Source organism: Falco punctatus (assembly GCF_963210335.1).
Source record: "Falco punctatus genome assembly, chromosome: 4".
In the NCBI taxonomy this organism is placed as follows: Eukaryota; Metazoa; Chordata; class Aves; order Falconiformes; family Falconidae; genus Falco; species Falco punctatus.
In genome coordinates, this window is record NC_137583.1 from 94366912 (window position 1) to 94383642 (window position 16731).

At 36.7% G+C, this 16731-nt stretch overlaps 1 protein-coding gene across 3 annotated transcripts in view; it reads left to right on the plus strand.

Moving 5' to 3' along the window:
• Nucleotides 1-16731, plus strand: part of SEPTIN7 (septin 7) — an 80729-nt gene that overhangs the window by 11583 nt on the left and 52415 nt on the right. For 2 of the 3 annotated variants that reach the window (XM_080383340.1, XM_080383342.1), the window contains exons 1-2: nt 4907-4925; nt 7766-7868. In XM_080383340.1, the coding sequence (XP_080239466.1) occupies nt 7859-7868 (10 nt within the window). In that variant the 5' untranslated portion in view covers nt 4907-4925; nt 7766-7858. Of the gene's footprint in view, nt 1-4906; nt 4926-7765; nt 7869-16731 lie in introns of those variants that run through there. The other variant, XM_080383341.1, reaches the window with a different exon arrangement.

The window sequence follows — 16731 nt, forward strand, 5'->3', positions numbered from 1 at the left end:
GGAAGCCAAATTTTCTTATTTTAAAAGAAGGCTTTTATTAGCTTTGTGCTGTCTGCAGGTGATGTCTATTTGAGGGAATAAAAGCGCCAATTTCCTTTCCATCAGTACTAGACTTCTACCATGCAGATTATAGCAGACATTACTGACCTGGCAGGTGTTTTTACTGTACTTTGAATAGTGAAAGGACAAACATACTTGTAGATGTTCAGCATCTTTAAAACATTTAACTCTACAGCTAGAGCTGATGAGTTTCCCCCTTTTATGTTATTTTTTGTACTTTTTAAATAGTTGGGTTTTTTTTTAATATGGATTACATATATCTTAATTTTTTTGGGAAAAAAATTAAGTTAAGCTACCATCTGTATTAACAAGTGCTCAGGGCTTGTGAAAGCATTACTATGCTAAATACTGCTACTTAAAACTCCTGTTTTAAAAATGTGGTAACAAAACCTGACAGTTGCAAGACATGTGCAGTTGCTGACTGCCTCTGGGATGTGGTAGGACAAGATGGGGATGTGTGTTAGCTGTATGTTTTATGTGTTGCCTCCATGTTGGCAGTTGGAAAAAATACACTTTGTTAAACTGTAGAAAGCTTTTAAGGATTTTGAAGATGTTGATAGGGTGAATCCCTAGGCCTTTGTGCAGGTTTTGGAGGCTTATGGACACTGATTTGGAGATTTAACAACTATCACTGTTAGAGAAAAATAAAGAGTTACCATGTCAGGTATATTGGAGGAAATGTATACTTACACAGTGTTTCATAAACTAGTCTTTCTATGTAAAACTAGAAACTCTTATTAAACTGATCTTACTCATGGCATAATGGTACAAAATTGTGTGGAAATACTCTGGCTAAAGAGTATACAGAAACTGGCTAAAAGGTTTAAAAAGATGGTTTTAACTTTATTGAAATCAGTCTTAGACCAGGTGTGAATTCCTATGTTTTGGCAGCTTTGACATCTTTTCAAACTAAACTTTATGTAAAGGAAACTTGCCCTCTGTCTAGATATTTTACAAGAACAAATTGACTCCACAGCAAATGAAATTTGTAGAAAAAATATATTCAGAATGTGCTTCCTGTTCCAAATGTGCGAAATAAGTGAAAAATTATCACCTTCTGTTTTCATTGTTGATGTCTATCACATGCCTAATGCAATGGGTATTTCTGTCCTTTCTAGGATTGTTTTATGTTGCTTATAGTTGTGGTCAGATTTCAACAATTCCTGGGTTTTCTATGATGCTTCTGGAGACTTCTTAAAATAATGGTTCCTAGGACGTCACTAGGGAAAGAGTATTGCATTTCTTTCTCTTAGAATAAGTTTGACTGAGAAGCTCCAAAGACAACTTTGATTGGAAAGGACAGAAACTCTCCTCATGTAAAACTGCTTTTCTGTTTTGTCTTTTTTTTTTTTTTCTTCCTTCCTCTCCAGCTGTCTTTGTGTTAATATTTGCTGCTAGTTTGGCTAGATCATAAATCCTTTGAAGAGTTTTCATAACGTCATGTAACAGACTGCTGGTTACTACCAGTGCACCGTTTATAGTGTGAGCTGAGCTCTCAAGTTGGACAGAATCATTCAGGTTGGAAAAGACCGTTGACATCAAGTCCAACCATTAACCCAGCAGCACTGCTAAGTCCACCACTAAACCAGGTCCCTAAGTACCACATCTATGTCTTTTAAATGCCTCCAGGGATGATGACTCAACCATCTCCCTGGGCAGCCTGGTTCAATGCTTGACAACCCTTTTGGTGAAGAAATTTTTCCTAATACCCAGTCCAGACCGCCCCTGGCACAACTTGAGGTCATTTTCTCTTGTCCTGTCGCTTGTTACGTGGGAGAAGAGACCGAACGACCACCCCCCACCCCCCACCCCCACCCCGGCCTACAGCCTCCCCTCAGGTAGTTGTAGAGAGCAATAGGGTCTCCCTTGAAGGTTCACGTTCTCCAGGCTAAAAAAACCCAGTTCCCTCAGCTGCTCCTCATCAGACTTGTGCTCCAGACCTTTCAACTTTGTCACCCTTCTTTAGACATGCTCCAGCAGCTCAATGTCTGTCTTGTAGAGAGAGAGGTATGTAGTAGAGATAAACAATGGCTTTAGCTCACCTTGGACTTGCATCCCCTCTTGATCAGAGGGATAAGGTATGCTGTTTTGTCAGGTAATGGACCTTATGCCAGAGACTGTAATCTTTTGGCCCAGATGGTGGCATCTGAAGAATGGCTTTAGATTTATCATTCCTGGACCCATTCAGCACAGAATAAAGGAGAGATGTGAATTATGGTGCCTGGGTAATAAGAAAGATGATAGAAAACAAGGAAAAGAGGATTTTTTGGTTGTCAGTGTTCTTCCTTAAAGCCCCTTGAAAAGCTGCCGATGGTGTCTCCTTTCTCTCTTTTCACTGATTTGCATAGTTGGAGCAGCTTGCTGCTGGCTGTTATTCCATTGGTTCGGATGATGGATCTAAAAGCACCAGCTCTGCAGCTGGTTTGTATGGGCTTTGACATTTTGCTTGGGGGAGACCTACATTAAAGTAACGTTGAGTGCACAGAGTGGACGCATCAGAAGTTTAGCTAAGGCCAAATTTATATTTCTTTGTATGACTTGCCTTCATTTGTGCCAAGTTAGAACAGCGATGATGGACAACTACAAGGACTTAAAAACGTTAGAAGACTTGATATAAAATGATAGCTGAAGTGCAGCAGAGGTGAACGTGAAATGATACATATACATGCAGACTGCTTTCTCACTGTAGGCTCAATGATAAGCTGTGAATGTCTGTTAAAGCTCAGGAGCAAGGTCTTGAGCCTGCATGCAGTTCACAGTGTCGTTAGCTCAGTACTCGGAAGTAGTCAAAAAAGCCAACTGCGTGTTGAGAATCAGTACAAGAAATACCACATGATCAGACTGTGGATCTGTGACTGTTTTGTATCTTGGGAACTGTATACAGCTCTAATCCTGGCCTCTACAGAAGAGTACATAGCTAGAACAGTGTTAAGGAAGAGCAGCACAGATGATCAGAAGCACGAAACTGCTTCTTCTTGACGAAGTATGCTAGATTATTAAGGCTATTTTCCAGCACAGGTAGCACTGTGCAGCAATTAAGCTAAAAGGTGGTGATTTTCAAATTATAAAGTTCTCCCTTTAACAACATACAGGTAATCAGAGGGAGTCCCTGCTACAGGGGCTTTTGTAGATGCTCTGTTTACATGATGCTAAAAAGAGTGTATGAGTACATGAAAAAGTAATCAGTCTAATGCTGTTTAAGTGGGAAGATATCCCCATCTTAACAAATGCTTGAGAGGTAGCTTTTTGGTGGCTACAGAGGTGTTTAGTAAAATACTGCTGTCTGTTTACTCAGTTCTTTGTGCTACCTTAGGTATAAGGGTTTTGGCTACTGTTGAAGGCAGGATATTGGGTCTGACCTGTGTGGCTGTTCTCACTGGAATATGGCTTTAAAGCAGCACTGTTTAATAATACTGCTTTTGTCTAGGGAACCAGGCCCTCCTGTGCACTTGGTGAACTGATGTCTGTGCTTGACAATGCTACCTTGTTTCAAAGTTGAAAGTAGTGATGTGCAACATGATAAATTATAGTAATATAGTGCTTAAGGTGGTTGATATCAAAACCTTTAGGCGTTCATACTGCTGTATTAATCTGTAATATTAGTTGTATTCAGCCTGTACAGCTTGCTCCAGTTCTGCTGCATATGCATCTGTCCTCCTCCCAAAGCTACATGGAACAACTTGTGCCACCTTTCTGCAGGGTGCAGAGAGGGACTGGAGCTCCTTGGCAGTGCTTTGCTTTTTTTGTCCTCTCAGAGTGCAGCAGCGAAGTACCCAACATACTAAATTTTTGTGGCTCTGGACACTGATAGAATATGAGGGAGACTGTAAAAACAGAATGCTCATATCTCATTAGCTAGAAACTGCCACTTTGAACAATGTAAATTTTCTGAATATAGGCTCTGATAGATGTTAGGGGGCAGAAGTATTATTGACTGCTGGCCTAGAACTTGGTATTAAGATTCCCCCCCTTCTATTTTGTATTGGTGTTTTGAAATACTCAAGCATGGGAAGATGTTTAGTGAAAAAAGTAAATTTGAAGGGCCTCTGTGATATGAGTTTGTGGTTATAAAGTATTTCAAGTGCCACATTGGAGAATGAGCATAGGTCTCTTGTCTGTTCAGCATCACCTGACTCTGTGGATGACATCACATTAACTTGTGCCCCCTAATTTATTCTTTATTTTCTGACTGTTCAACTGTTCAGTTATGCCAAAATTTGCAGCAGTGCTCTAATGGTCAGTATTGCAAATGAAGTGAATTGATGCTATTCACTGAAATGTATAAAGTAAGATGGAAATAGAAAATCCTGAGACCCATTTACAATGATGGTGGCTATGATCTTTGTACCTTTTCTACTCTAAAATAAAAATACTGTGCAGTAGTGTGGTGAAATGAGATTATATGTTCTGGTGAACATCTCTGAAGAAAACAAATACCCTTGAACCTATTACAGGTTCAGATAGTATATGGTAAACAAAAAGCACACTGAGTAACTAGGGTAAAAAGAACTATTAAATAATTACCTGTATTCATCATTAAATGGCATGGAAGTCATGTAGTATATTATTGTGAAATTAAGCTGTCATATGTATAAAACTAAGGTTACATAAAACACTATATACTAAGCATACTAGGTGGAAAGTATTGTGAGTAACCTTGGTCAAATGTAAGTAACTTTTGGTTTTTTTCCTTTTTCTTCTCTCCTCATGCTGTCCGTGTTTCTCTTTCTGGATTGCTGCTGCACTTGTGTGGACTTGTTGCTGTAATGGTTCAAATTCATCATTATACTGGACTACTTCTGGATGTATTCTATTGATACCTTCAATGCTGGAAATGGTGGAAACGTGTTGTTTACAAAGTAGCTGTAAGTATTACTGTGATACAGATGTATTACTATTGTGGAAATAGAAGAATAATTAGGGTTTTAGTAGGTGAACTGAAACTGAGTTTAGATAGCAGCTGGTTGACAATCAGGAATGGATAAAAGGGGAAGCTATTGTAAGTATTAAAATCATGAGATCTCACCTGGCACAACAATCAATATAGTGGAAGTCAATGCTTTAGCAAAAAAAAAAAAAAAAGTAACTTCTTTTAAAAGCTCTGGCAGGAATATATGAAACTCAATTCCTAGTTTATTTTGGTCTGTTTAGAGGTAGCAAGTTATGAACAAATGCAGCCGCTTAAAAATCAGTATTTTGAAAGCTTCAATTTTAATTGGTGTTGGTACACCAGCATTCTGAATCTGGCATCTGACTTAAGCTTTTTAAAAGGCTCTTTGCTGTGGAGTATAAATGCTGACATTAAATAGAGCGTTAAAACCAAGTGTGACACTTCATACATCTTTCTGGTTCATAGCATTTGTATTTAATTATCTGAAAGTTGGTGTAAATGCTATAGACTGACAGAGCAAGCAACCCCAAAATTGTCATCAATTTTTGTTTAGCATTTCATACTCAGTGTTTTTAAAGTTCTTAGTAGTAAAACTATTCTAAATGTGGAGCTTAAAATGAAGGGGAAAGGAAATAAAAATAATTTAAAACAAGAATTAAATGTAAACCATTTTTTTAAGCAAGAGAAGTGTTACCTAGATTTAATGAGGGGGTGAACTGTTTCTGGTAAGCATGACATACATTAAAAGGTATGTAGGCTTTAAAAGATGCATGTAGATGCAAAGTAGAACTATAAGGAGTGGCTGACTATGATTAAATATTTTACATCTGGTAGGATGAATAACAATTGCATATCCTTCATAGTTATTAAGGACCTGCACTGTTAAGGAGCTTTTTAATATCTTAAAGAGCACTCACTTGCATGTCATACAGTATCTCTGAAGCATTGGCTCTTGCTCAGCGTTTTAGACTGTAATAGATTGTAGCTGTAGTAACTGATTTTTTTTTTTTTTTTTAAATTTCATGAAACCTTTCAGATGAAACTATTGTGGCACCAAGGCTTAATTGAAAAAAAAAAAAAAGGCATCTTAAAAAAAAAAGTTTCTTGATGACACAAGGCAAACATTCCTACATTTAGAGAAGTAGTAACATTTGTTGCATTTTGTGTATTTGAACTTGAAACTATAGCACCTATCTTTAGCAGGCTATCGTTACATGTACCTTTTTCATTCTGTATGAAAGCTTGGAAGGAGAATTAATGCAGTGTGTTATCACTAAATGAGAGCTGATGCTAATTTCCAGTAGTATTAGATCTGTCATTTGCAATGTAGTCCTGTTAAGTCTGGACTTTTCAAACTTACATTTGATGATGGTACTGGTATAATATGTCTTTGTAGTGGTGTAGCATTGCTTGTTTGCCAAATGAAGAAATCAGTTGTGACTTAAAACAGTCCATTAATTGTGTAGTGCTGTTGGATTGCAAAGAAGCTAGTTCTTCTTGCATTTAATGCTTTAAAAATGGTAGTGTTTTTTATATCCTTACAATGAATGTTTGCTTTAATAAAAAAAAAATAAATTCTAGGAGCTGTTACTGTATATAAGTTTATTCTGTCAATTTTAGAAAAATGATCCAAATAAGCATGAGTCCGCTGCATACCGAACTGAAATTAACCATACTTTATTCCATACAGAGAAGTTCTGAGGCAGTAGTGCCTCTAGTAGACGAGGGTGAGGGTGGTTTTTTTTTTAAATTTTTTTATTTTGTTAAATTATTTTTTAGAATTCTTCTATCCTTTTGAAGATAGTCTTAGGGAGGGGAATTTAAACCTGTAGGCAGCACTTCAGCTCTCTGGATGTACGTAATGCTCTTAAGCTCTGAAATTGAGGTAGTATCAAAACATATCCTCTCAACCATGGATGGACATAAAGCCTAAAGGCTGAAATCATTGCTCCATGAAAAACAATACCCTGTGTAGCTTTAAATAGATGGTTGTCTCCAACAGTATTTTCTGATTCTCTAAAAGAAATTAACTATCTTGTGTCATAAGACAATCCTCAGGCCTGGTGTGATATCAAACACATTTCTTGGATTCTACTGGAAGAGTGGTTTAAAAGTAGCATGGCTGATCTGTGGAGGATCACTGGATCTAGTATAGTAAGGAATAGGCATTTTAGGCACCTTCAACACTTTCATTGATGTGGTGAGAGGAACATCTAACATCCAGAATTCTCCTCCCTTTTCATAGTAGGCAATATTTTTAATAACTTCCTCAGTACAAGGCAACTGAAGTTTGGCCTTTATGGACAGTTTGTTGGAAAGCATGCTGCATTAGTGTAGATATAGATTTAACAGTGAAGGCCTCCAATGTGTGACCCAGAAGTAGAGGGGATCAAGTTAGTCCCTGTCATTGGGGCAGTACCACCACTCCTCTCAGGAGTATAGGAAAGCTACACTTTTACTGCTTGCCTGCATTGTTTCAAATTGGAATCAGAACAAAGTTGATTATATTTTAATCCCTTTGTGCTTGTACACTCTTGGGCTTGCACAGTCACAGTGTGGTACTTGTAGCTGCTCAAAATACTGTTAATGTGGCTAATTTTCTGTGCCAGGTAATAAAAAAATAATAATCTTAGTTATTGCTTCAGTTCGTTGCACTGTCTTTGATGTAGACAGCTTAGGTTGTTGAGAGGTTGGGCATATAGCACCTTTCTACAAATGTGAAAATGAAGTGAACATTTGAATAACTAAAAAAAAATAGAAGCTAAGAAGTGACAGGCTTTTAACTTTTTTTTTCTAAATATCTCTTTCCTTTAGCAACAGAAGAACCTTGAAGGATATGTGGGGTTTGCAAATCTTCCAAATCAAGTTTACCGAAAGTCTGTGAAGAGAGGATTTGAATTCACACTCATGGTAGTAGGTAAGTTTCTTTGTTTGTTTTGAATGGTGATCATTAGAAGTATATTGATGTAATTCTTGAAGTTGATGATGATGATGATCTCATGAGAAAACATGGAACTTCTCCCTTTAGACTGGTAAATCTAGAGTGTTTAAAAAGAACATATTGTCTGATATGCAAGTAGATGAAGAGAATAAAGAATGAGAACTGTATAGTTCATACAGTGTAAGAAAAAGGTTTGGAGTGGATCTAGTAAAAATGTGACTTGCAAATATGTAATACAAGTAATTTGAACTTGGATTTTCATTTGAATAAAAGAATTGAACTGCTTTTACAGTTAAGTGCAACATGGCAAACTGGGATCCAAAAGTAAAGTTGGAATCTTTCCTTGCACATAACCAGGCAGCAGGATCCTGTATATCCTGCACTTCTGTGGCCACAAAACTGTGCTACAAAATCAAAGCTTTAATTTAAACAAACCTTTCTCGTTTGTATGGTTGCAGAGAAAACCAAATGTAAACACTATGTTCCCTATGGACTACAGAGAATGGGAAATTGTAGTTGGTATGGATGAATAATGCCATGCAGAGTAGGTCATTAAGGCTTCAGTGATGACCCAAATTGTAATCTGTCCTTCTAGGACATCAGATTTCCTTTTTTCGCCTTCTTTTGAGTACTTGTATGATAACAGACAGTTACTAAAGTTGGGTACATTTGTGTGTAACGGATATTTGTATAGTAGATATGTGACCCAGTTTTGACACGCTAATGGTTAAAATATTAAGTGTTTTATAATAGCTAGCTGTCTTTGACGCCTACCTTTATCTTTTGTAATTTGGCTAGTTTGATAACGCTTTGATGTTTTGTCAGCAATACAATGGATACGTTGTGCGGTCATGAACTTGTAGCATGTAACAATAGTACTATTGGTGGAGTTAGAAATCAAGGTCGAATTGCTGAAAAATCATTGTAGATCACTTGCAATTTTCTTTTGATTACAAAGTGAGTTAGAATTTTAAAATTTAAGGGTGGCTTTTTTTCTTTTGGAACTTGATTACATGTTCCTTTTTAATCTAGCATCCAAGTATATAATTTGTTATTTGGTACAAAACAGTTTAGCCTTAAATAAAATTTGGTGTTCTGCTATCTGCAGGAAAAAGGGAGGAGATAGGGAGGTAATAGTCTTCATGAAGTATTATTCCAGTAAGGAGTATAATTTGTATTTCTGAGTTTCATTCTTGCAAAAAGCAGGTCACTTAAAGCACACGTAGTAGATGTAGTGATGGATTAGAAAGTGGAGAAAGCATGTAAAATTACCTTGGTGTAATTGCACTTAGAAGAACTGCAGAAATTGTGACCATCGAGAAGAGAAGTTGGCCCAAAATCAGATTGAAAATGAGATGTTGATCAGAACATTTTGTTACTAGTATTACTTTTAATATTTTGGTACTTGAGCAGTAAAACTTACTTGCATGCACATTTGTGCCATTAACTGTAAGTTTACTGGGGGAATTGACAGTAGTTTTCTAAATTAAAAATGCATCTAATTCTTTCCCTCCAACCCCTACTTCAGAAGTGGCTCCATTTCAGCCATTTGGGCAGTGCTCTGTTCTATAATTTGCTCTTTGAGTTAGGATTTAATAAGATTATTTGAGACTTAGAAGGCTAGCGAAGTCTTTTCTGTAAATATAGTTGCTCATTTCCAGGTGTTCTGGTGTTTACATTACATGTAACTAAAGGGTGAAGTGTTTATGAACTACACATACATAAATATAAAAAGATTATGTTAAAAATATCCTTTTTATATTTAATGTTTAAGACTCATTAAAAAGTTAACTTTAATAGAAACTGGGGTTAGTCTATAATATTTAGCTGTAATAAGCATTTCAGTGTTTCTATTTAATTAACTGTATTTCTGTTTTAAGTTGTATTGTTTCTTCTGGTAGCATTTATAAACTTTTCTTAAAAAACTGAAGACTGAGATAGCCTTTTGTTTTCCTTATTGATCAGTTGTCATTGGACATTGATTTGTCTTTAAAATTTTCATGGGACAATGAATTTCATACTAATCATATTCTAAAAGGCTAATGAGTAGTTTGTCATGCTGCTTTTGAAATGGCTTGTTTTGTAGAATAAAAACTAAGTGCCTCCTCTGAGGGTAAGACGTGAAGTAGGCAGAAATATGCATTAAACTGAGCTTCATTCTTGATGCTTTCAAAAGATGACATTTAAATAGTAGTTTAAAGCAAGTAATACTACATCTGAAACATTAAAGCTTAACAGTGGGAAAAAATGTCAAGTTTTCCTCTGTAGGCTGCTTCCTTCATAATCTTGTGTAATCTTTTCAAGTACAAGATAGTTGTTGAAACATGTGAGAACCCGACATAAATATTTGGTCTGTTTTGAAATCCAGAGTATTCTCTGTATTTCTCTGCTGTGTAGTTGAGGAAATACCTGCTTAAGTCAGATGCTTAAGAAAAGAAAACTTTCAGAATTAATACTACCATGGTTAGTAACTCAGTTAAAGAAAATCTTAATTGTGAAATTGTAGTTATGTCTGTTTATTAATATAATTACACTTGCTTAAGTAGTGGGTGTGTGTTTTTTGTTTTAGTGTAATGAGGTATGGAACAAACACAGTTGCTTTTCAGTGTGTCTTTTTTTCTAAATACTGAATCAGGAAATCCCTCTTTTGTTCTTGTATTGAAATTGTGCTGGTAAAATGTGGTTTGAACCAACACTCAAGTAGATGCAAAGTCGTAAGTTTTAAATTCTTTTCTCCTATAGGCTTTATGTACTTAATTATTTTGGGATGGCTTTTCCTAGAGCTGTATACTTTAAGGTGTTTGAGTTTCATGAGCCTTAGTAGGGTTTGGACTCTTAAATATTATTTACTTTTTTTTTTTAAAATAGTCTGATTTGCAAAGTGCCGAACACTTACAGTCAAGTGACTTTCCAGGGGACCTTGCTACATAGTTCCTATTTCTTGAGCAACTGTTTGGTAGCTTTGACTGCAGAAGCTGTTTTGAAACTTCTCCTGTAGTAAATTGTCTGTTTGTTTTCTAATTGATGCTTTAGCCTTGTAGTTCACCTTTAGAGTACAATTTAAAGGAAAATGTCATGCAGTATTGTCATAGTGTTTCATTTGTAATTATATGCACACTCAAATGTTTTGGTTTAAACATGGCTTTTTGGTTTGGATGGAAAGGGCTGTATTTTGCAAGACTTGAAGTTATGTTAAAGAAAAAGCACACTCTGATTTTAAAATGCTTTTATTATTCACTGAAGAGAACGTGGACTGTTTTAATACTGGTATCTTCTGGCGGCAGATCGTGTTCTGATTGGAATGACACATTTCACTTTCTGGGGCAGTTTGTTTATCAAGCCAACCAGTGGTACCAAGAGCCTCAGATGCTCACAGCTACTTGTTCTTTGCTAGTCTGATATCCTCCCCCCTAATTTTAAACCCAGGAACAAAATTCTTAAGCACGTGGCAGGATAGGAAGAATAATTAAGTGAAAAATAACCTGTGGATGGGCAGTACAATTTAGTAGGAACTCTTTAGGGGTGTTCTCAGTTCTTGTTGACCTGCTGTGATTTGAAATTCTCTTAATTGAGGTTTCTGTAGTGTCCCTGCTACCGCAGTATCTGGGTATGTGTTTGGCCTTTGGTGTGACCTTCATACTTGGCTTCTTAGGATCAGTGAAGTAAAAAAACTACTGGAGGGAAAAAAAAAGTGAGTTTTGACCTTTCCAGTCAGTTCTTAGCTTCCCTGTGCTATATTGTTGCATTATCAGTTCTGGAGCTTTTTCTTGTGTATACAGTCAAGGCTGTATGCTGGCATATTTTAGGGGAAAAAAAAAAAAAAAAAAGGCAAGCGTATTATGGAAAAGAACTAGCAAAGCCTATTTTATTTCTTGAGTGAGCCCTGCTCCTTTTCCCTGGTAACTTCACTTGTTCAAAATACCTCAGTTTTTCCAATTCTGTCATGGTCTGAAAACTGTCATGTGTTTTGTGCGACGACCTTGGCTGCAGTCCATTTCCAGGCTGCCTGCCGGGCTGGCACTGTGGTGCCAGGGAGCTAGGGCCAGGCTAGGCAGCGCTCTTCCAGTTCCCAGGGTGCTCTTTCCATAAAGAACAGTAGCAGTCTGGGATCAGCTGTTGGGTGGCAGATTACTCCCTTAGGAAACTAGACCTGAAAAAATAAAATAAAGATTTTAACTTGCAGATGTTCTGTTGACAGGATTATCAGGTTTCAGTGAAGGACGGAAATAAGAAAGGTACTATGAAGAATTTTGCAATGTTAAAAAAAATAAATAAATTACTGCCTTTCCTGTACTGGTTCTGCGGATACATGTTCCAGCGGTGATGTCTACAGAGTGTTAAAATTGATAGCTTAATACTTGCATGTACCTGATGAGGATGCCAAAGCAAAATATGTTGAATTTAGGAGAATTGGCAGAGATAAAAATGAAAGAAATAGAAAACTGGTGGAACTCTGAATGGAGCCAGGGTATTCCTAGAGATGATGCATTCCTCTGGAGTAGTCTGTTGATGGAGTAATGCCTCACCAATAGCGTATCACTCCTTTTTGTACAAAAAAGTTGATAAAGGTTTTTTGAGAAGGCAGTCTAGATGAACTCTGAAGATCTTTCTGTGGAAAAGAAGTGAGTATCTCTTCAAGATGTGAAAGTTCAGTGATCTGACAGTGAGTTTACTAGCCAGCAATGCATCATTTTCTACTGAGTTACTTTCAGGTCAGAGCTTGAAGCATAGATTCATGTGACTACTTAGTTTCAATTAAAAGGTCTTCTCTCTTACTTCTTTGTTGGTTGTATGAGTGTTGTTCCCCGCCCCCCTTTCTTTTGTAATGCAGTGAAATACTTTGCAGCCTGCTTGCTCTTCTTGTCTCCTTTGTGGTACTTTCCTGTGCCTTTTTCTAGTGCTGGGGAAAGAAACCTGCAGGAGGTCTGAAACCTGAAGGAGGAAGAGAACCTTTTTTACAGTGTATTATTGCAGAAACTGAAGTGTCTGGGAAAGTCAGTTTATGTACCTATTTGAGCTTATCTAGAAACCATTGCTCTTCAAATACTTTCAGAAGTTGCTCATAAGTCTAGTGATTTTTAATCACCCAATATGAAGAAACAAATTTTTTAATCTTAATTTTTGTTAAGGTGGTTTTAAACATTACCCTTGCTGTGCAGTAGCTCAGACTTGTACTGAATGATGCTTAAAGACTCCAGTGGTGGCCAGAACTGAAGCTGGTATTTAAAATGATTGCTCTTTAATTCTCAATTATTTTTATTCCACCCTTCCACCCACCCCACCCCCCCTACAGCATTTATTGGAATTGTAGTGCTTACTGGACAACTTCTAAAGAGCCTTTGGTTTTTTATTTTCTTTATTAAATGCAGAGCTTCTTGAGTAGATACCATACTGAAGTTGGTTTTCATGTTATCTCTTCCTAGATGCTTGCTGTCATACAAATCTTGAATTCTGACAACTAACCTTGATTACTAAGTCTTATTATATTAAAATATTGTTTTGAAGAATTAGGGAAAGGTTTTGTAAAGCTTTAGTGGTTGTATTTAAACTGAACTTTTTTTGTGTGGCAGCATTTTGGTCAGAGCCTAATTTCTTTATTAAAATTCTTTTGTTTCCTGACAAAGGTTTTTGAGGGAAGAAACTTCTCCTGAAGTGTGTGGATGTGAACCCATAATTTGGCAAGAATCTGCCTGTAGCCTAATTGGCTTTTATTTCTTTAAACAAGTGTTGATTGTTGGAAATGTGTTGTGGTGTTTTTTTTTTTTATTTCATATATAATTTCCTCATCAGTCTCATAAAAAACTGTATTAATTTTTACTTCTATCTGTATTTAAAATGGTGTCTCTAATAGATAAATTTAGGGAATATAATGGAAACAATCTAATGAGATATGGTGTTCTTTCTGGTGTTTTGTTTTGTTTGTTTTTTTAAGCTTTGTGGAGTTTTTCAGTACTTTCCTACATAATTAATCCTGTCATGGTATTACTTATCTTCAGGCTAGTTGTAACTTTTGCTGTGTTTCTCACTATGTAAATATTTTTGCTCTGGGTGGTTTTTCTTATCCTATCTTACCAGTTTTTCATTTTATTTCTGAATCAAAATGTCCTTGCTGATTTTACACATCTGAATATGCACACACATATACACAAACGCACAGTTACTCTGTTGGTATTTCATACATTACGGTATGCTTGTTCATTGTGGTGAGGTCAGTATGAGAACCTGGTCCTTGCCCTGTTGGTCATGTGTTTGTAGATTGCAGTTTAACTGAAATGAATGAATCTCATTTTTTATATTAGAGTAAGAATAATTAGTCATGGCATGATATTCTAGTTACGCTTTTGTAGATGTTCACATGCAATGATGTTTAATACATGAACTTAGGTACCTTCTGTAAGATGTGTTTAAGTGATGGATACTTCTTAAATCAGTTATCAGATGGCAGCACTCACTTTGTTTATACCCTCAAAAGTCAACAGATTGTCCTGAGCTGTCATGGTGCATTGTTAAGGTGTGAGCTGAATGTTGCACATCTTGTAAGTAATGACCTGTTACAAGTACACTGCTACAGTTTCCAGTTCCTTAGCCCTGGATAATCGGGTGCCAGTTTACTGTAGGACTGGTTTTGGGCCATCTTTGCTATGAGCACGGAGCGAGATTCAAAGTAGAAGTCAGGTTTTTGTGTAGATAAATATGCTGTATGAGTTGAAAACAGCTGCTTTCTTCCTGTTGGCTGAAAATGTTAGGCTTGCCTGCTGTATCAAGAAATGTGAACAGTTTCATGAATGAATAGGTTAATGTTGTAACCAAAGTGATATTCTTGGATGGAGTATTTGTGGTCTAAATATCCAATTGTAGTAAAGCCACTGTGACCCATTAAACCTGATTCTTCTGATTCACTATGCGTGTTTTTCCCTCTGGCTGATTTTGCAGTAGTCAGTTCAGATCTTCACTGTGAATCTATTTGAAGCTGTTACATTTTGTTCCTTTTCCCAGTGTTTTTATGTAGTGTGGCTATTGCATATAACTCTCATTTTGGGTTTTGGCTGTTTTTCTGTTGGGGTTTTTGGATGTTTTTATGTTGGGCACATTTACTGACAAACTAGACTTTATACCGTACTCTTGTCTAGAATTTCTTTTACTAAAGAGAATGAACATCTTCTAAGATTATTTTCTCACTTCTGTTCTGGTGTGGCAGTCTGGGATTTTTTTTTACAGTAATTTACCATAATATAATACTTCAGGCATAGAATATTTAGACTTACCAGTAGTTGGAGTGAGGCTGCTGAAGTTATTTCATCAAATGAGTTTCTCTGTTTGAGTTTTGTCGGCCTTCTTTCATCCCAATTTTTCGGTGTGAGTAGTTTTGTTACACATGCCGAAAGCACAAATGTAACAAATCTTACAACCTACCTTGGAACAGTGCTAAGTTTCTGTCAGTGTTGATATCAGCTTTATTAAGTGTCTAATGATGCCATTCAGTGTAGTTCCTTCCCTCTAAGCTTGGTGTGAAAGTTTTTTTTGAGGGTTCTGACCTCCTAATTTCACAACCAGTTCTGTCTGTGTATCACTGAAGTTTTGACTTCTGTCATTGAGGCTTTAAGCCAGAAATTACACTGACATCTTATAACCGAAACTACAGGTGTGTCAAAGCTAATGCAAAGTGCATCACTGATACTTCTGTCCATGAAACTTCTGCTGTGAAGGCTAAACAAATGTTTTTCAGGAGGTAGGTGATTCTCCAGAAGGGCAGAAATGGGCTGTGATTTAAGGGAATTAAACTCTTGGCCTTCTGCAGAATGAGCAGCAGTGCATCAGAAGGACACAAATGTGTGATGGATAAGGACAGCAAGTATCAGTTTTAACAGCATCTGGCTCTGGTATTTTACTGTTTGGGATGTGTGAAGTGGTGCTGCTTTTCACATAAGGTGACAGCTTGCTTATTTAGAAAGAATCTGAAGCATTCTCAGTGACATCTCTAACTGCAAACAGCAATGCTTTTTGAAATAGCAGTTTTGCGGTTTGAAGTCATTGTTAAATTTTGAATTTATGAGCTAATTCTTAATCTTGTTTCATTTTCTGTTGCTAAGTCGGTGAAAAAATTGTGATTCAGTGGTCTGAAAGCAGTTGTGGGATGTCTGTGAAGCACTTTGCAGTACAGGCTTCTGAGCATTGTGTTAAAATGAACAACTGTGAAACAAACCACTGCTGAAAAATACAATTGTCACATAAGCAGTGGGTGGCACCTGATAAATGGCATGGTGCAACAAAGGGGATTCATTGCACACATGCATTGATTATTATTACTGCCTTGATTCACATTGCCCATGTCGTCTGTCTTTCAAGATAGAAATGCTATACTTTGTTTTCAAAAGCATGGTAAGGGACCACATGTTTTAGAAGCAAGGGACATTGACCTTCAGTTTGTACCAGTGTTTTGGAACTTGCCGTCTTTGATTTATTCTCGTAGACCTGTATTTTTTTTTTACCTTAAATATTACTTGCCAGTGAGATAACAAAATGTTATGTTGTTCTACCGTGACGGAAATGCCAGTTATCGAGGCTCTGGTTGTTGCCAGTCAGACCAACAGTTCACAAAATCAAAGCATTTTAAACTATTGCACCTAACGTAAGTGGATTTGTGTTCTTTTGGAATAATCTGTTTCTTTTGTTACAAATGAGGTGTTCTCGGGAATATTCTGAAGTTGTCTCATGAAAGATCTGAATGGGCTCACCTGTGATACAGTATTCTGGTAAAGAGCTAGTTGGATCTTTCATTTGTAAATATCTCTGCAAACTCTTATCATGTAAATCTGCAAAACATTTACTTTGTATCTAT